This window comes from Eretmochelys imbricata, chromosome 4, assembly GCF_965152235.1.
Source record: "Eretmochelys imbricata isolate rEreImb1 chromosome 4, rEreImb1.hap1, whole genome shotgun sequence".
Lineage (NCBI taxonomy): Eukaryota > Metazoa > Chordata > Testudines > Cheloniidae > Eretmochelys > Eretmochelys imbricata.
The window spans coordinates 33,652,887-33,674,387 of NC_135575.1; the positions used below are offsets into that span (position 1 = coordinate 33,652,887).

General features: G+C 37.5%; 1 protein-coding gene across 5 annotated transcripts in view; it reads right to left on the bottom strand.

Moving 5' to 3' along the window:
* Positions 1-4,607: 4,607 nt before the first annotated feature.
* Positions 4,608-21,501, bottom strand: part of PPA2 (inorganic pyrophosphatase 2) — a 45,873-nt gene continuing 28,979 nt past the window's right edge. Inside the window, exons 8-12 of one of the 5 annotated variants that reach the window (XM_077815099.1) lie at positions 16,740-16,867; positions 14,422-14,507; positions 11,620-11,689; positions 5,938-5,977; positions 4,608-4,801 (exon numbers count right to left, since the gene is read on the bottom strand). In XM_077815099.1, the coding sequence (XP_077671225.1) occupies positions 4,773-4,801; positions 5,938-5,977; positions 11,620-11,689; positions 14,422-14,507; positions 16,740-16,867 (353 nt within the window). In that variant the 3' untranslated portion in view covers positions 4,608-4,772. Of the gene's footprint in view, positions 4,802-4,822; positions 5,056-5,937; positions 5,978-11,619; positions 11,690-14,421; positions 14,508-16,739; positions 16,868-21,501 lie in introns of those variants that run through there. The other 4 variants (XM_077815096.1, XM_077815097.1, XM_077815100.1 and 1 more) reach the window with 4 other exon arrangements.

Sequence of the window (21,501 nt, forward strand, 5' to 3'; positions counted from 1 at the left end):
GCAGTTAAGAGTTCCTTTCAAAGAAAATAGACATGAAAATTAGTACTCAATTTGGTGATGTATGTCAAAAATCTAAAGATCCAATTAGGATGCCGAAAGGGGAAAAGTTGATGGGTCTTAGCATTATGGTGCATAATCTACCAGCCACTGAGATATTTCATGCATGAATAGCGGTCTCATTATTTTCTCCTTTCACATTTTTTAGATTAAGTTTTTAGCCCTTACGGTTGCAAAAAAACTTCCAACAACAGATTTTTGTTGTTGAATGACTATGTTCAATTATGTGACGTCTGTCAGATGAGATATGGGAAACGAGGTGTGGTACTTCACCTAAACTCTGCGCACATTCCCAGCATATCTGACTGTTTCTGCTACAATGATCAGCAGTGAAATAGTTAATTCTGACATTTAAATAACCACAAAGCCTCAGAAGTGACACTCCACTGGGATGAACCGGGGAGTTTTTACTACTCAGTCATTTCTGGTCTATCTACAGACTCTGTCTGCAGTTTCAATAAGGTAACACCGCCCCAGTCCAGTTTCTGCAGTTTAGAAAGGCAAGCCATATGAAAACAAAGACTGTATGCAAATAAACCAATAAGTCTACATGGTATCTATGTAAAGTAATGATGCCAGTATATGAATTACTGCACAGAAAAAAAAGCACACGTCCAGAAATAAATTTAGGAATGTCTCAGACTCAACAAATCATTAAAACATTCAAAAAGTCAATTTGACCAATGTATAAAACCAAAGCATGTTATTCCCCTTCCTGTCCCATTGACAACCAAGAGTGAAATCCTGCCCCATTGAAGTCAATGGCATAGGATTTCATCCCAAATCTCCACACCCGCATCTTCCGAAGCAATCATGTCCTCTTGAAATCTCCAGCAAGAAGATATCATGTATATTGCTGTAATATTTGGGGAAATTCCACAAAAACCCAACTTCATTGTATCCCTATTTTATGATTTGTCTCCAATTTTACATTTGCTTCCATTTTCCCATCTGTTTTCCAACCTGTTTTCCCTCCAATTAACTCTTTCACCCCTTCACCATCTAGGTCTCTCCCCTCTTATCTAATCCTTGTCTGGGCCCAGGTTATACCTTGTAAGAAGTCATCTTAAACTCATTGGTAAAGAGAAGAGGATTTTGTCCTGTAAACCACTGTCTTAGTATAATATTGTTCCTCTTGTGAAACTGAGCAAATGTTGCAAAATTAAACATATTAAAAAAAAAAATCCTGTCTGGAGAAAGGCAAGGGAGAAGTGTGGAATAACACTCTGATGAGTTTAGGGATGGCTGCATGAGGTAGCTCCCAAGCAACAGAGCAAGTTTTAGCCGTAGGTCATCCCAAATGAATGAAGATTAAAAGCTGTGTTCTGCTCCCCACCACCGGCAAAAAATCTTAAAAAATCCACTTCAAGACACGATTACTTTGTTTTTTAAAGGCTATCTCCTGCTAGTAACAGCAGTGAAAATAACATCCTGACAGTGACAATAGAATATCATTTTCACAATCCTATTATTTTCACTCTTTAAAGGAAGTGATGTTTTTATTGGATGCTTATTTCCACTTAAGTAAAACTCAGACCCTGTTTTCATTTGTGGTATTGAGGCTTGGGTTTGGTGTCATCAGAAGCTAAGCAACTATTTACAATAGCAGCTGTTGCCTTATTTATGTAAAGGGAGCATTCACCACTACAATAAGCACCCCCCTCAAAATCTAAATTAAGTTGGTGTTTTCCAAGAAAGTTGTCCTTAGAAGAAATATACAATAGACCTATTTCCCACAAAAGTTTATTATAGCTTGCCGAATACACACGTATTCTCTTAAAAGACTTCTTTCCAGGAAATATTCTAGTTTTGGGTTTCATGTTTGTTACCAACAGCTTTCATATGTAATGGCTACAGAGCAGTGGCTGGTGCTGTACAGTAGCTAAGCTTCCCAACACATTGGATTGAGTTTTAAATACAACATCCAAGATCCTTAATAGAATATGAGAAGGCTTTAACTAGAATAACTGAGAGAGGGTAAGTCTGTAAAGAGATCTGCAAATCTATTCCTCAGTTTTTATCTCCCATCCCCTTACACCTCTCACAAGCAGATGTTCTCTCCACAACTTTCCTTTTCTAATCTTTTCATTCTATTCACTTCTGAAATAGATTTTTATTAGGAGCATTTAACCTTCTTACTAAAATTTACTGCATGTCTTTTTATCACATCTGGAAAGAAAAACTTTAGAAAACCTATACAAACAGATGTTGAAAGCAATATGAAGAGACAATGCCATATCATATATTCCGTATGTATGAAATATTTTAACGTTTTAAATAACATTTGCCACAGCACTGTACATTTCAGATAATTTTAGTTGTGCAGCACTCCTCTCCTCTAGTTAGCATTATTTACTTGCAGTCTAAATAGACTTACACAGTCTCTTATTTCCTTCCCCAGTAGTTTAGTCCCAAATACTCTAATCTGGCTTCTTATGGCTCATCTAGTGAGGAATTTTATTACTAATAAAAAGTTACTGAAATCCTTGTTGAGGGCTAAAGAACAGAGTTCTGACAAACTCTGTTTATACTGATTATGGCCTAACTGTCAAAGGTAGTTCCCATAGATACTCATTTATAACCAATACTTCACCTATGGTCTTTGTATTTGTTTACACCCTGTCTTTTCCCTTTTGAGACTCAAAAATAATTTTTAAAAATTACAAATGATATATAGTGTAATTTGATTTTAGAAAGACCCTTTCACAGTCCAGCTGTCCCTAAGTGCTTTATAAGGTGTGTATGCAGTGTAGTTGTAGCCGTGTCAGTCACAATATATTGGAGACAAGGTAGGTGACGTAGTATCTTTTATTGGACCAGCTTCTATTGGTGAGAGAGACCAGCTTTCGAGCAACACAGAACTCTGCGTGACCTGAAGAAGCGTGTGGCTCGAAAGCTTGTCTCCAACCAACAGAAGCTGGTCCAATAAAAGATATTACCTCATAAGACCATGTTAGATACTGTTACAGCCACGGGTAGGCTACAATAGCTCACCTATAGCAAATGGTTTTACATTAAGAGGAGGAATGTAGGCCCAGGATACTGGAATGAACACGTTATTTTCAAACAGTGGCCACTGAATGTATAGGTCTAACACATTCTGCTACAAGATCCCTGAATAAATGACCATACTGGAGTTCCTGTACAAGAATGTGTCAGATGCAATATGCCTTAACGATGAGAAAGCATGATGTAAGAAGTGCTAATGATAATACTAACTAGCTCTCATATTGCACTTTTCATCAGTAGATCTTAAAAAAAAGAGTTTTACCACAGAGGTCAGTCTGATTATCTCCCATTTTCCAGATGGGGGAAACTGAGGTACAGGGGTGACCCAGCAGGCCAGTGGCAGAGCCAGGAATAGAAGCTAGGTTTACTGAGTCCCAGTCAAGCACTATCTACTAGGCCACACTACTAAAAAGGTTTTAAGCCAGTGAAATGACTCTCTGCAATCATAATTTGCTGAGTAACAAGTAATAATATAAATCTACCTCATCCTTTATATTAGCACCACCGTCTCGCAGGCCGTGTCTACGCTAGCAATTTTCTGAAGTTTTCCCCTCTTGCCATAGCATGAATGCAGCTTCAGCAAGTGGTGACAACAGGAGGAGTGCTAATGTTGCCACTGTTTTAATCACTGTGCCCTCTAACCCTTTTCACAGTAGGTTCCAATGACATGGTGATTAAAACACTAGTAGTCTGTCTACATAGCACTCCTTCCGTTCCACGAGTGGAGATATGATAGGAAATTTTTTAGAAAAAATGTTAAGTCTGCTATACATGGCCTTGCCTATTGAAGCAGGAAATCTGGCAGGTATTTTTACCCTAACAAAGATATAAGGCTTAATTTCACAAATTTTATCCACAATTCTTGCCCCATTGGATAATGAAGCATCAAAAGCCTCCCAACCATAAACAATTCTAAAAATGAAAAGTTTTCCAAGGGATAAAAATCCCTCCTGGAGGATCAAGTTCAAGAATTATCAAAACAGGATGTACTCCACAGAACACGTTTGCGCATCCTTGCTGTGCTTCATCATGGAATTTGCACTTCCTAATTCAATTAATTTTCTGAAGTGCTGTTATTTTCATCTATTTTTTTTAAATAAGCAAATATGCTGCACACAAACTAGCTGAAACTTGCAAATAGGTAATTGTGGATGTGAACACATTATGGGCACAAACTGTCAAACTCTGTGTACCGTTGCATATTTGCACAGACATTTAGCCCACAGTGTAGGTGATACTGTCTGTTTGAAAGGGATCATGGCCAGGATATCCCTACACCCTTGTGACCCCTGGTTGCCAGAGCAGCCCTTTGAGGGCCATCAGCAGCTGGCTTATGTTAGAGCAGTTTGAGGGCTGCTCTAATATTCAGCCGTATACCAGACCATCCCAAATCAACCTCTACACCTGGAGGATGCAAATGTGTACTGAAGCCACCTTTGTCCCCCACCTGTTTTGGTACAGGTTGGATGTATAGAAGGAACCAGAGTTTTCAAGATTAGAAACAAACAAAACTCCACACAAAGAAACACGCAGAAAGGAAACCATTTTAAAATGTCAGTTTATTTACATGACAGAGGGTTTATGCTACTTCAAAAGTTGTTCCAACAGGAACCCAGCAATTAGTACATTCACCTGCTTGTCTTCAAAACTCAGGAAAAAAGGGACGATTTAAGATTTGATGATGTGACTTCAGAACATTCCGATGATCATTTGTTAAGAAAGTGCCACACATCAACTAAAACAAAAATACACGTCAAGAATGGTATTAATTCTACATGGACAACCAGATGCAAACTCTTGGATATGCAATACTCTACACTTTCAGCTTCTTTCCTATTCTCCCCTCCCAAACATATACAGCTCCTTGAACCATATCAGCAATCCATGAAAAGAGTGCCCCCGAAGTAAACATATTTTATTTTGTGATACAACTTGGCTGAAAATTAAATCCTGCAACAGTGTACAGCCCTGATGTATTGCACACATCAACGATGAGGCAGACTGTGGTCAGTTCTGTCACAGGCTTGAGATGGAATATTTTAGTAAATAAATGCTATTTATTGGCATACCATATAAGGGCAAAAGGAATGCAGCTTGCTTTCCCATGAAATTGATTACACAGATGTTATTTTGTGAAGAATTTGGAACTAGACTCAAGATTTTAAGTTCCTTGTTGTCTTTCCCTTCTGCCCTCCAATTTGTAGTAGTGTATGTTCCTTTCTCGTACAGTGCTTTTGGCATTAAAAAGTCAACAGCTTTTTTTTTTTTTTTTTTTTAAGTAAACAAAGCATATTGAACAAACTTAGTTCGGACTCCTGTACCTCAACTAAAACTATCATTTTTGTTAACTTGAAAACCAGTTCCACAAGAATGGGGAAAGGCAATTTTGCTTTAATTAACACTGAAAAAGTAAATTTGGCCTTGTTTTGGTGGATAGTTTCTTCTGTTTCATTTTTAAAGTTACCACAAGGAAGAAATAAAAGCAAGAAAAGCAACATTTCTTAAAAGGATAAATATGGCCCTCCATAATTTCTGAAACAGAAAAATATTACTATGATTGCTCATCTAATTCTAGACTGACATGGGCTAAGACTACAATACCCTTATAGACACAGAGCAGGTATTAGTACTTTATGCCACTTGACTAGTAGTCCCTTTGACTTCAGTAGAACTACTCATTGTCTAAGGTACTATTCAAGAGAAGTGAGGGCAGTATAATCTGGCCCTATATAAGCATTTTTATATCAGTTCTCATGCTTAGTATGTTTAGTTCACAAAAGCTTTTTCAACTGATCTATTTTTAAATCATTTTTTCCCCGAGCAAAAGAAACAAAAATACATGTTGTCATTTGGAGTAACAATAAACTGTACCTTCTGCAGAAACAGAGTCTCCTCTCGCAGGTGGTGGTGTCTACAGAAAAAAAACCCACAATATTAGTAACACTCCATATGTAGAGTGTCCAAACTCTAGGTTATCTTACTGTGAAAGTCAACAGTTATTTGCACAAAAGAAACATACCACTGGCACCGTAAGACAATACTCCTCCCTCTCACACCTCCATTTTTCTTACTACCTGTAATCTGTCTCACTCAAACGCAGGCACAGACCTACCAGTAGCAGAATAAAGATGATTTACTCTTGTAGGATAAAGAGGATTTTTTGATTTGCAAAACAACAAAGATGAAAACATCTTTGCAACAAGGTTGCTATATGATTAATTTTCTTAGTAAATTTACAATTACATCTTTCCACAACTATGTTTTTTGGGGGGAAAACAATCTCTATAACAGGAGAGTCAAACTCATTCTGTAGAAGGAATACATTCTATATTTAACTGTGGTCCATGGGGCTTTGTATAACTTTAAAGCTACATATATCCTTCAGCCCACACTGGATCTCCCATTTACATTGGTTTCACAAAGATCAGTGCTAGGGAAATATAGCTTAGTGCAAATAAACTTGGTTGTTAATTTTATTTGTCCACCTATTGTCACATCTAGCATCACTCAGTGAGACAATATTTTCATGTTTAGGACCAGTATTATTTCTGTCCTTAGTCTCACTTCCTTTCCCATCCTCCTATTTCTCTCCTCGCTTCTATTTCCTACCCTCTGAAATTCCTTCTCTCCAGCAAATCTCAATTCCATGTTGGCTTCACTCCCATCCCATCTGCTAAAATTATCAGCAATTAAATACTTAATACTGACATTTAAAGTATCAGCATCTGGCTATAGAGTTAATACCCCATTAGATTAATAGGGAAGGGGAAGGGAGTTCACCACGCTTAGGGCTCTTCCCTGGGTTTTAGCCATAACCCTCCTACTGTCCACATGCATCATTATCAACATTACAGAAAATATACCAGGTTGTTATTTTGTTTGGTTGGGGCTTGTAAGTTCTGAGGGGAAGACTGCCCCCTTACTCTCTCTTTTAAAAGATACTTTTGCCTGTAAAGCATTCCTACCAAAGTTATTTTATCAAAGATACCCCTCTCAGAAAAGCCCTTCTACCACATTTTCTTTCCAGTTTTATAAGGGAAGAATAATGTGATAAGTCTGAGAAAAACTGTCCAAGCTATTTATAGTTTATCTTGGAGGTTTTCCAATTTTATAAGCAGCTTCCTTGTAGAGTGAGTGAGCAAGCAGTTCTTGGGATTAATGTTAAACAAAGGCTTGGCTGCCCAGGTCAGTTTTATAGATGGCAACACTTACTGTAAAGTAAATGGTAAATTTTAACATTGACATATCTAGCTTCATGTTTTATTGTTCCAGCACCTAATTTTCAGTGTGCACTAACATTGGTGCTGAGAAAAAGATAGCACAAGAGATCAGACAACACCAGAAACTTTCACCATCTACAGACAGTTATAAACTCTGGTGTATGTCTGGCTACAGAATGACAGGGTAATTTGGGGTATTTCAAATGCTCATACCTACTGCTGTCATACACAGACTACCTCTTCTGATCTCTCTGATTGTGCCAATTTTACTTGGGGGTAACTCTATCAACTGCAGTGGAACGCTCCTGACTTTCACTAACGTCAGAGCACGGTTAGGCCAACTGTCCTGAAACTCAACTGGCAGAGAAGAGTAAAGTGAGACAAGGAGGAAAGATCAACAAAGTAACACACACTTAAGAGACAGAGAATGCACAAACACACACTCTTACAAGGCAGTCAACACTGGATACTTAAAAAGAAGGCAGAAACAGAGCAGAAATTAATTCTCAATACTGACAAGTCATTTGAGTCTCAAATATAATGCCTGTAAAATCATAAAGGGTCAGATGCTAACACTCTAAATCATGTTGAAGTCAACAGGTCTACCCATGGAGTAAGGTGTCACCCAACAACAAGGGTATCAGAATCTGGCCCATCTATAATTATATATGTAGAAGCAGTGCAATAAAGACTTCTTTATCATTTGCTTTTTACTTTGTTCTTAGGCATGGAAATTCTAGGCATTCTACTCTCCGTAAAAATGCAAGAGTTATAGCAACAGAGTATGCCTTTTATTTTTGCAGTTAATATATCTCATGAAAGTAAAAGGTATATACCACCCATCCAATACGAAAATCTTCTCTCTGTAAAATGGGTTAGAAACAAGCATGGCAGCTGTTCCAAAGAGTGCAGGTGACTCAGGACTATGGAAATATGTTTCCAATTATACTTGTAAGTCAACACAACAATAGCTTTGATTTCTCTTGCTCTTATCCATAAGCCAATGAAAGAAAGTAAAAGTAGAATTTTTTTTTTTTTTTAAATTTCCAGGTACATGTGAAAAACCCACAGCCATTAAGATTCTGCAGGTGATCTCTGTATACTGTCAGTTGAGCTTGCAAGAGCTGAATGTCTGACAACTGAATCTGGCAATGCAAGACTGTGGAAACGACACCTGTTTAAAATTTAATATCTAGAATTTGACGTTTTGCTCTCAAGGGAATGTTAAAGGCTGTACTGTTTCCACTTCAGTTACTTTTTATTGGAAATTACATACATTAAAAATACCAATTAAAACATATTGTGCATTTTACTCAAGGATAAATATATTAAGAGTAACTGGACTAACTAGATTAACAAAAAAAAGAGGGCTGTCGATTAATCGCAGTTAACTCACGTGATTAACTCAAAAAAATCAATCACAATTAATCGCAGTTTTAATTGCACTGTTAAACAGAATACCAACTGAAATTTATAAAATATTTTGGATGTTTTTCTACATTTTCATATATATTGTATTCTGCATTGTAATTGAAATATTTTTGATTGCAGATATTTGCACTGTAAAAATGATAAGCAAAAGAAATAGTATTTTTCAATTCACTTCATACAAGTACAACAATGCAATCTCTTGGTCGTGAAGCGCAACTTACAAATGTAGATTTTTTTTTTGTTACATAACTGCACTCAAACAAAACAATGTAAACTTCAGAGCCGACAAGTCCACTCAGTCCTACTTCTTGTTCAGCCAATCGCTAAGACAAACAAGTTTGTTTACATTTACAGGAGATAATGCTGCCCTTTTCTTATTTACAATGTCACCAGAAAGTGAGAACAGGCATTTCCAAGGCACTTTGGTAGCCGGCACTGCAAGGTATTTACGTGCCAGATATGCTAAACATTCGTATGCCCCTTCATGCTTTCGCCACCATGCCAGAGGACATGCTTCCATGCTGATGAAGCTCATTAAAAAAATGTGACTGAACTCCTTGAGAGAAAATTGTACATCTCCTGCTCTGTTTTACCTACATTCTGCCATATATTTCATGTTATAGAAGTCTCAGATGATGACCCAGCACGTTGTTCATTTTAAGAACACTTTCACTGTAGGTTTGACAAAATGCAAAGAAGGTACCAATGTGAGAGTTCTAAAGATAGCTATAGCACTCGACCCAAGGTTTAAGAATCTGAAGTGCCTTCCAATATCTGAGAGGGACGAGGTGTGGAGCATGCTTTTCAAAATCTTAAAAAAGCAACACTCGGATGCAAAAACTATAGAACCCGAACCACCAAAAAAGAAAATCAACCTCTGCTGGTGGCATCTGACTCAGATAATGAAAATGAACATGCGTCAGTCCGCACTGCTTTGGACTGTTATCAAGCAAAACCCATCATCAGCACAGACGCATGTCCCCTGGAATTGTGGTTGAAGCATGAAAGGACATATGAATCTTTAGCACATCTGGCACGTAAATATCTTGCAACGCCAGCTACAACAGTGCCATGAGAACGCCTGTTCTTACTTTCAGGTGACATTATAAACAAGAAGCGGGCAGCATTATCTCCTGCAAATGTAAACAAACTATGGACTTGCAGGCTCTAAGATTTTACATTGTTTTATTTTTGAATGCAGGGGTTTTTTTAAACATATTTCTACATTTGTAAGTTCAACTTTCATGATAAAAAGATTGCACTACAGTATTTGTATTGGTGAATTGAAAAAATACTTTTTCTTTTGTTTTTTTTACAGTGCAAATACTTGTAATTGAAAATAAATATAAAGTGAGCACTGTACACTTCGTATTCTGTGTTGTAACTGAAATCAATATATTTGAAAATGCAGACATCAAAAATATTTAAATAAATGGTATTCTATTATTGTTTAATCACATGATTAATCATGATTAATATTTTTAATCGTGTGATTAATCGTGATTAAAAAAATTAATCACTTGACAGCCCTAAAAAAATTAAAGAAGAAAAACTGTAAAAGGAACAGAAGCAGGGGAGGATCGTGGATGATTGGGGTTTAGTAAAACACTACAAAGAAATAATGAAACCATTCAAGAAAAAAAAGAAAGTGAGGAATGAGAACAGGAAGAAAAAAAAAAAAGTCAAACACATCGGTGGCTACTATAAGACTTTAAGGGAGTTCACTTTTAACTGCTTGTTGCAGATACAATGCCATAGGCACCCATTACAGGGAAACTTATTAGTCCTCAACTAGCTAAAATAAACAGGAATATCTGACTCACCCTCCCAATACATAAAAGGTCCTGTGCATGACTGATATATTATTGGTGTAAGCTACTGAAGATATTAGTGTGTATCTTACAAGTAAACAATGAAAAAGTGAGGCAACTAGGAAAGAAGCCTCCAAATATGTATATGTTCTGTATGTCTGGTTTTTGAAAGTAAAAACATTAGCTTTTCCAGACCTTGGTTTTAAGAGGCATGAGGTCTCATTTGACACTTACACTATTGCTATAACTGTGTGCACAAATCAAGCAACTGAGAGAGTTTGAGTTAACTCTAGTTAGTTGCCTATACAGCCACTTGCAACTGCAAAACACCCGATATGCTCATGGGAACGGCCAAAGCAAATACGTGAGAGAAATGTTCGGGTTTTTTTTGTTAAATCAGGCACTTTACATTTATTTTCTTTCTTTCTTTCTTTCTTTCTTTTTTTGCTTAAGTTGTGGTCTCCAAAATATAACATTTAAATGGAATACTTCTCCAATGACATTTGCACATGCAAGTATCAAACCTGCAGGACATTTTTCTACTTTAAACAGAGAACTCATGTATTTGAATTTTACATTAAAGAATAGCGCCTTGTTCTGAAAATTAACAAGCAGTTAGAAAAACATTTCCCCCTTCCTTGTACAGTGATGCATTTAATTATGCAAGTAGGCAAACAAAGGATCCCCTTAGTGATTAGAGAGTACAGTCAGCTAGTCAACGAGTTTTAGCACTGGGTGGTAACTCATGGCAACAGGGCAGACAGAGAAGACAGCAGGCTAGATATACATAGTCAATCTTGTTATTTAGCATCAGAAGAAATAGCACCATAGAAAATCAGCAAAACAGTAATGAACTTGCCAGAAAACACAATTATTATACTGCAGCAAAAAAGGTTTATATTATAATGGTTATATGTCCCCCATAATCTCTATATTCTACGTTTTATTTTTTAAACCTCACATCTTCGTTTAATGCAAGGACCCACTTTGTCTACCTATATTATTTCAGTGCTGGATTTTTGGATCTTTTGCGAGCATTAGTAACAATTTTTAAAAATAAAAAACTTCCATTAAAAGCATTTTGCCCTTACTGATTGCACAATTAATCTGGCATCCTCTTCGCTGCAACAAAAGGGGCTGTCATGCACCAAAACATTCATACTGAAAAATAAAAATTAATAAGATAGTTAACAATAAAAAAATGGAATATAATAAAACCTACCTATGATAAACAGTCTCTGCAAAGAACCCAAATGTTTATGTCTACTAAGAAGTGAGTAGTCAAAAATGAAGCAACAATAACCAGCATTTTATACATTTAATATTTTATATTTATATAGTTCCTTTCATCCTTAAAAAGATCCCAAAGTTCTCTATAAATGGACACAATGGCATGGAGACAACCCTCGGGTAGGGGATCCAATAAACTGACTTCACATCACACTGGTGGCAAAGGAGAAATTTTGATCAAAGACCTGGGGCAAACTTCTGCTCTTTCAAAAAAAGTGTCCAAGATCTTTAATGCTTATGGCGAGCAGATGGGAACATGGAGCCAAATCCTCTGCTAGTGTACATGGCTAAAGTTCCACTGAAGTTAATGCAGTTGTACCCATCTATACCAGGATTGAATATGGACTTTGGTTTGTAAGGTCTCATCTAAATTATCTGATCGAATACTATGCAGTTTATCCTATTCCTCAAAGTAAGGCTGTGATTTTTTTTTTTTTTATAAATTATACCAACATGTAGCCTAAGTGCTTTGGAATAAAAAAATATGAAGCTCAATATTACCAAGTTATCCAATTATTAACAGAGCTGGACAACCCTAGAGTACAGCGAGACCACCACATTTTTCCAGGAAACATATAGGAGGACTATAATGAATCAGAATTTGCATTACATGTTTGGTTAATGGCAGGCACCCATAGTATTAAAAGAGGACCAGGCAGAACATTCACACCCTGTAGGTTCTGTGCTGACAGTATTTGCACTGCAAATCCGCTCAGCGAGCTTGACAACAGGCCATTTAAATGTGTACCAAGCCAAAACCTGGTATTTAATGGCAGTTGAGCCTTCAAGAGGACTAACTACTTAAAAAACGTAACATTTTAAAGAATTTATGACAAAACTTTTTAAAACGCATATATACACAGTTACATATCAATATACATACATATCAGATTACGAGCAATACGGGGCCCCATTCAGCAAAGCACTTAAGCACATGCTTAATTTTAAGCTGTACTTAAGATCACACTGATATCAATACTTAACTTTAACCACATGCTTAAACACTTTGCTGAATTGGAGCCATATTCCCACTTTCCAGATTCCAATGAATCTTTGCATGCCATGGCTTACATCATAACAGTTCACTCTGTAAGGTCAGAAGGGTTGGGTGAGGGCCATGCAATATCCTGGCAAACAGCTAACCATTTCATTACTCCTATGCTTTGACTGTGACACTGACTTAATGTATTCTAAGGGTGCCTAGACATTGATTGAGTACCCATTACTTTAGATCAATGAACAACACCATAGTTATGTTAATATGCACAAATATACCCTGCTACCTTCTGATATCTCACTGAATTTTCTTTTACAGTTAATGGAAAAACTGCAAATAGTTCCAGTTGCAATGTAAGCCATTAGATACACCTAGAGACTCAACCAAATAAAATAACAATAAATCTCTTTGTTTAATTTTGTTTTTCGTTTTTACCAGTTTACAGTATATTTAAACAAAGCGTGTTAAACACAACTAATATTAAGAATGGTATCACTCAACAGTGATCACATCTTGCCAACGAAGATGATTTGGTGACTAGCTTCTAACGCAAACCCAGCCAGTCCAAAAAGAACGCTGGCTTGGAGAATTGGGGTCAATTTCTGGCTCTGCCACAGACTTCCAGTGTGACTTTGGGCAAATCACTTAATCTCAATGTGCCTCAGATACCCCATCTATAAAACAGAGATAACAATACACTTGTTCTCCAACTCTCTGACTGTGTCCTATTTAGGCTGTTGAGCTATCTGGGGCAGGGAATGTCTCTCACTATGTGTCTGTGCAGCACATTGGGGCCCCAATCTCAGTTGGGGACTCCTGGTTCTACTGCAAAACAAATAATAATAATAGTATGGAACAAATGATAGGCAGAGGATGCATTAGGGCTTTGTATGGAATATGGAGGCTCTCAGGGAAATCCCAAACAGTGTTATGGAAGAAAGGGAAATTCAAAATTGAGGACTAACTTGACAACTTAATTCCCTTGTTGTATTTAAAAACTGCAGGAATTTTAGAACAGAAGCTGATCATAAATACATCTACAGTGATACACAATAGGGTGGTCAGGACAAAATGACAGCAACAACTCTGCTTTTCCTTAGGTTAGGTTACTATCTTTAATATTTTAAAGAATTCATAAATTTCATTTTACAGTGTAACTGTGTAACGTCACCATACTAAATGGCTAACACAACCCTAACCTTCTTTCTCCAGCTTAAAATGAATACTTTTAATTAAATAATTTCTAAATATTAACAAGCTACACCTGGCTATATTATCAAATTACATAACAGGACATGTTCAAAGAAATTCAAAATGATCAGTATTGTGCAAAAAGCAACAGATTACACAGTAACTGGTTTTTGAGCTTTTACTAAAGTTTATTTATAAATAATCTGCAGGACTCAGATGATCAATATATATTTTCTGAGCAGTTTCCAGTAAACCCTGTGTAGTTACCATGCAAGAGCAATTATCTATCAGGATGCTGTAAAAACAGAAACGTTACTGCCACCTCAAAACAAAAAATGTAAGTGGTTCATACACAGCTACCACACTGACAGAATGAATACAATACAAATAGGAATAGCTTTGAATGGACACTTACCATTTTATAGCACCTCTGTCAGCCTTTTTATGAAGCAAAGCTTTCCAGTATTCATGGGTGGATTTAATAATTTCAACAGCAAAATCCTAGTTTATATCAAGAAAAAGTTTTGAGATATAAAAAGCTACTAAATACATTCCAAATAATTAATTTATTAAAAAATGCAATTTCACAAGATATATTTTCCAAAACTTTTAATAAGGCTTCACGGGAGGCTCCCTACAATCACACTTTTCTAAGGTAAGAAACAGACCTCACTACCCACCAAATAAATTGGCATCACATTGAGGATACCTTTTGGTTGGTGGCCAGACACAATAAGGAGAATTCATGAAAAATGACATCAGTGTATGTGTACGGGAATAAATCATCATATTCTACATGTGTAGCTACAGATGTAGTAACATTGTATGATGCATTATTATTTGAGAAACACATGATCCTGTTATTAAAGATTGTATTATAACGCATACACACAGGGATCAAAGTTAATGTTGCACACGCAGCAATATATTGGCATTTCCCGATTTGATTGCTTAACCATCCAACCTTAGTGTTGCATTAACGCGGTATATTAATTGCCTAGTTTTGTTTGGTGTGGAATTTAATTTCTTGTTGGTGTTTTGTTGCTGTTAAAAAAGGAAATACGGGGAGGAAATTAAAAAGCTTCAAAAATTTTTTAAAGTTTTAGACTTAACAGCTGTATAGACTAACACACACTTGCAGACAGAGCATGCATACTTCATAATTGGACTAGGTGGCTATATACCACTGAGATGTTGCCACCCTTCACGTAGGGTGACCAGATGTCCAGATTTTATAGTGACTGTCCCGATATTGGAGGCTTTTTCTTATATAGGCGCCTATTACCCCCACACTCTGTCCCGATTTTTCATACTTGCTATCTGGGCACCCTATCTTCACCAGTGCCACTGGAACATTTTGGGGAAGAGTAACTCTTTTACATCCTGTATCAGAGGGGTAGCCGTGTTAGTCTGTATCCACAAAAACAACGAGGAGTCCGGTGGCACCTTAAAGACTAACAGATTTATTTGGGCATAAGCTTCCGTGGGCATCCACTTCTTCAGATGCATGGAGACATGCATGCACGTCTTTTACATCCTGAGTCTCTGGAAACAAATGAAGCGCATCCAAGTTGGTCAGGGGGTGAGTACTCAGTGCGAACTCTGACCCAAAATTCCAGCAGTTTTGGCTGCAGCTTTGTTCAAGCCTCACTGAATATGCTTTGCAAAGTCTGTACTTAACAAAGGCAGACAGTGGAGGAGCTGGCAACAGAGTTTTGGGTTGTCTGCCCTTGTAACACTGGGTATTTTCCACCAGGCTAATGATTCATTTTATGGAGAAGAGTAATAAGAGGATCTTTACACCCAGAAAACATTGGAAAGTTTGTTTGGGTTGGTTAGTAGCCATTTTATAGCTGAGACAGTTTATAGCCAATTTGTGTACAGGCATCATTTCTCTGGAACCCATTTATAATGCTTAGGGAAAAAATCCCTCTATAGATTGTGCATAATATGTGATTTTCAAAACATTTAAAACTCAAATCAAACCCAATTTCACCTGGAAAAAGGTCACAGTGAGCACAGTCTCTACAGTGAGCGCTATTCCCATGTCCACTGCACTTCCAATCATCAGCTATTTTAGCCACAGGTGTCAAAAACTCATGAGAATTTTTCTTAAGATGAGAAAAGATCTTAGTCTTGAAGACAAAAACTGCTGAAACATTTTTACTCAAAATTACCAAAAAAATTCACTTCAGAGCAAAGACCAAGCATGGAAAAGTCTGCAACCTACTGCTTCTTTTAAAATATACAGTCTTGCAAAACTGTCATGAAGATTTGCCAGTCTATGCTCAAAATCTATTCCCCATTTCTTTCCTACGATGACAAAGATACTGAAAAGACCCAGCAAAAACCATATGCGTGTGTGTAAATCTCAGCAGGAGTGGGACCTAATATTTTTCCCACTTGTTCAAAAGCCATTATTTTCTTGAGATATGTTTAATTTTGCAAGTTTGCCTAAATATCCACACAGACAAAAATACAACTATTCAAAATTCTCTATATGGATTAAGGTTTTCATTTTACAAACACATGAATATAAGCCAAATAAAGTTCTGATGTTTGATAATATATTCCTACTCCCTCCATACTGCATTTAAAGAATGCTGACTTAGCTTTATTCCATTATGATGGACCAACCACTTCCTTGCAAGCAATTCCAAAAAATCTAGGATATATCATTCCAAAAACCACACATGCCAGCAAGATGCATCTTTAAATCCATATCATCTTCACCTTGTCTTTAAACTCTCCATTAAAAGCAAACTGATTTTCCGGTTTGTCATCTGGGACCTTATAGAATCGGAACCACTCAGCTGTAGCCTCAAGATAACCCGGTTTGTGTTTCTTGACATCATCAATATCTGTAGGTATATATAAAAAAAAAGTATCACCTTTTTACTCACAGTTTTGGCAACATCAATTTTTAGAAGTCTTGTAAAATATTTGCAAGCAATTTGATTTCAGTGAATTCTTTCAAAGTCATCAGGGAATTTCAGTTTCTTCCTCAGTTGCACATAGTTGATGTTTTATGATTTCACCACCACACTAAAATAGATAAGCCAGGCACCTCCCAGTCTTCATTAATTAAGACCCATAGGCCCAATAAATAAAATGACCACCTTTATAGCAGGTGGGGAAGAAAATTCCATATTTATAGGCTTTCATCTCACTAGGTACCTCATGAGACAGACTTGGATTACTTTATACATTTTATTTCCCAGCAACTGTGCCACTGCGTCTTTTTGATAATGGAAAAATAATTGGCAAAAACAATTTTAGCTCACGGATTTTAAACTAGCACCTGAAAACAAAGTATAAACTTGGTGTAGCAAAGGAAAACACAAAATGTATATTGAAAACACACCTGACAGCACATATTACCTCTGAATTTGGCCCATTAGATACAGAAAAGGTAAATGCTTCTAGCATTAAGTATTCTAACACCTACTGCTAGTTACTTGTGCTAACACATTCTACCCTTACCTCTGCAGGTGCAGAGCACCTGGCAGCAGAATGAGGAAGTTCCTGCCGCGCAAGCATAGGACAGGCCATGAAGAGGGATGCATGCCCTTGGCAGAGCATGATGAATTTGGAAAATGGCTGTACGACTTATGAATTGTGGTTGTTATTGTGAAACTGTATTATGAAACATTTCTGTAACATGAGTGCCTTTATGTATACGGACCCATCACTGCTGACAGGTCCTGTAGCAGGTACAAATCAGACAAGGACAATGGGAAATATTTAGCAGACCTGAAGAAGATTTCTATGTAAGTTTGAAAGCTCAATTCTCTCTCACCAACTCAAGTTGGTCCAATAAGATTATCTAGGAATGCCAAGTTGGTCCAAAAAGATTATCTCACTCCCCTTCTCTCTCTAACGTTAACAATGGTACTTAGACCTCACAAAAGTTATACTAAAGACAGCTGCATCCATAAAAAAACAGTTTTAGTTTAACTCCTTGAAGGAGAGGGGTGAGGTCAGCGCAGTGGAAAGTTACCCGAAAGATAGAACAAAGGAAGCCAGACGGGTTTATAGCAAGCCAGACAAGAAGCAGCTGCTTGGGCAGGAGAGGATAAGGTCACACAGTATGTGGTGGCCTCATGTGGCAGAGGAGCCCTACCTGCTTTATTGAGTCCTAATCGTCCCAAGGACTCTGAACAACGCAACTAGGTTAAATTACGAAGGATGAATATAAACAAACACCAGAAACAAGTAGGGACAAAATTAGAAGGCCAAGGCACAAACCAAGATTAAACTAGCTAGAGGCCTAAAAGGTAACAAGAAAACAGTCTACAAATACATTAGAAACAAGAGGAAGATCACGAACAAGGCAGGCCCATTGCTCAATGAGAGGCAGAAAGATAACAGAAAATGTGGAAACAGCAGAAGTGATAAATGACTTTTGTGTTTCAGTATTCACCAAAAAGGTTAGCAGTGATTGGAAGTCTAACATAGTGAATGCCAGTGAAAATGAGGTAGGGTCTGAGGCTAATAGGGAAAGAACAAGTTAAAGAAGTACTTAGACAAATCAGATGTCTTCAAATCTCTTCGAGATTTCCTGGGGAAATATCCGAGTCATTAGAGATTATCCTCAAAAGCGCATGGAAGACGGGAGACATTCCAGAGGACTAGAAGAGGGCAAATATAGCGCCCATCTATAAAAAGGGAAATAAGGACAATCTGGGGAACTACAGGCACCACTGAATTTCATGGCCCATGACGGTCAGTAAAGGCACCTGGGCTAGCTTGGCTTCTCCTCCTTGTTTCCACTTTCTCTAATAGGCTCCAGAAGCAGTTGGAACAGAACAGTAACATAAGCACCATGTGATTCTTCAGCAATTTTAAATTTTTTTTTTATTACGTTTTTCTTCTTAATTTGGGGAAGTGTTACAACCCGTAAGTCCTGTTGTTGTAAAGCCAGCACTCAGCCACAGGTAACCTCCTGTGGGCCTCATTACTCAACTGCAACCCACCCTAGTCACTTAAGAGACATCATGGACAAGCTGGAAAGAAAGCTTGTTCAGTCCACTGAAAACTAAGAGGATGACAGCTTCCACACAGGACTTGGGAGGTGGATGTAAAGTGTGTGTGTTGGGGGGGGGGGAGAGAGCAGCGAAAGGAGGAGGAATTCACAGGGTTCCGATAAAGGAGCAGAAAAACAGGAAGAAAGGATAGCAGGTGCAGTGATTTAATACACTAGTCTCTAGAACCTGGGTTTCACATCTGTATTAGAATAAAACAAATAGGAGTCAATTGATTTCTGCCTTCCCCACATCACAGTCATTAGGTGCCATACTCTGGTACTGGATATGTACACATGGTCTCCATTGAAACTATGTATTCAGGCTGAAGTCAAAGGGAACTAAACGTGTGTAGAACAACAAATGTATAGCCCAATATAATTTGGTCCTATGTATCGGTATTGTCAATCTCTGCTCAGAAGAGGCCCAGGATGCGAATGCCAGGAGCCTTGCAGGTCACACAGTATTAACATGCATTAACACCAGTATGGGGGTGTGATTTCTGCATATTGCCTGTATGCATTTTCCAGGTCCACCTTCATAAGCATCAAAGGTGACCCCAGGGTTAAAAAAGCAGATGAAAAAAAGTCAGCTGTTATTACAGTGAGTGTAAGCAGCTTGGTTTGAATAAGGGAAATCTCTAGAGGCCAGCACAAATGGCTACGGCTTTGCTTTTTGTCAAAGGACAGAGCCAATGAAAATGCGGCTCCCAAGTCTATCGGGCCTTACAAAAGGAAACGATAAAAACGTTTGTAGAAAACTACCATTTTTAGTATAACAGATGCTGTTTCTTGCAAGCAAAGCTAAAGCAACATGCTTGCAACAAGCTTTCTAAACAAGGTCTGTGGGAAGAGAAGACATATGTTTTTAATAACATCTTATAAACATTTACAGGAAGCAGCAGCTACACTCCATATAAAGGCATTTGTTGTATTTTCTGCAGCAAGGGGGGAAAATCAGCCCTAGTACAGACAATTAATTTCTTTATGTTGAATGCTTACACAAATTCCCAACAAAAGCTTTCATGGGCCTCTTCTGCATATAAATATACCCTTACGTACAGAAAGGGAATATACACAGTACATGATACCAAGAAGTGCAATATACTTCATCATTCAGCGATTGACCCCATAACTCAAAACTGACTTAAAGCCACCACATATGGTCATCACCTATAACTAATAAAAACAACCCAAGACACTGCCCATTGCTATGTATTATGTTTATAAACAGCAGAGAACATTTTTCGGGGGGGAGAGAAGGGTGCTGATATTGTACAGTAACTATACAATGCGTTATTAATATATCAACATTGACAGAAATTATTTACAGATATGTATATATACAGGCATCATTCCAATGACCAACAGAATAAAACCAACTAGCCAAGATTTCCAAAAATGACCAGTGATTTTGGGTTCCTTGGTTTTTATGTGCCAACCTTGAGACACCTTTAAGGGGCCTGGATTTTAGAGGGTAAGTGTTCAATACTTTCTAAGAGCATCTGTAAGACACCTCAAACCCAGTACCCCAAATCACTAGTCACTTTTAAAGCTCTTGGCCAGTATGAATCTCATTTTAGGGCTTTGTAATTGGGGCTAAACATAATCATGCCCAAATATTTCTTGCAGTTTGCAGGAAAGGTAAATTGGTCCTGATCTGTATTTGAACTTCAATACATAAATTAAATCCCACTATGAGACAAGTGATCAAAAACATTTTCCATTTCAAGAATTTGACTCTCTTCTTGGCCAAGATATTACACAAAGCTCAGGCCTGCTTTAGAAATTCAAGAGTGGGGGAACCAAATTTTAGATCCACATCCAGACCCATGTCCTTGTTTTTAAATTGCTTCACTGAGTCCAGCAACGGTTATCTGGCTACCAGCTGCCTGGGCAAAAAATGGTGCTCAGGTATGTAAAGGGCAGAGTTAAACCGAAGCTAATTATATTAAAACAGGTGGTTCTTCCCTTGCACCAATGAAAATTTCCAAGTTAAACTTTTTAACTTACGCACACACTTAAAAAGCCAGTGTCTGAAGTGCAGCTCGATTTGAAACAGGAATTGTTCCCACCCCTTCCAATATTAACAGTTGTAATTTTACAGCCCCAACATAATGCATAAAGCCCAGCCCTTTGAAACTGTGCCTGCTTAATCCCCAATGAAATTAATGGGAGTTGATGCCAAGTACCTCTCAAGCCCCATATCGTACCATTCAGGTATTGCAAATGCAAATTACAGCTTTTTCATTGCTCTATATGAGAGAGTTCTAGGCACAGTTTCCAGTTTAAGCAATATTTATCAATAAATGCCTGCAGAATTGGAGGCCTCTATATTGGGAGGACTCTGTATAAACAATGGGAAATGCTCAGAAAATGCTCTGCTTTAAATTCTGTTTTGGAAATCAATTGCAGTTATGAGAATGATCAAAAACCCAGATGGGGAAATACGATGTACCTGGTGCGTGTTTA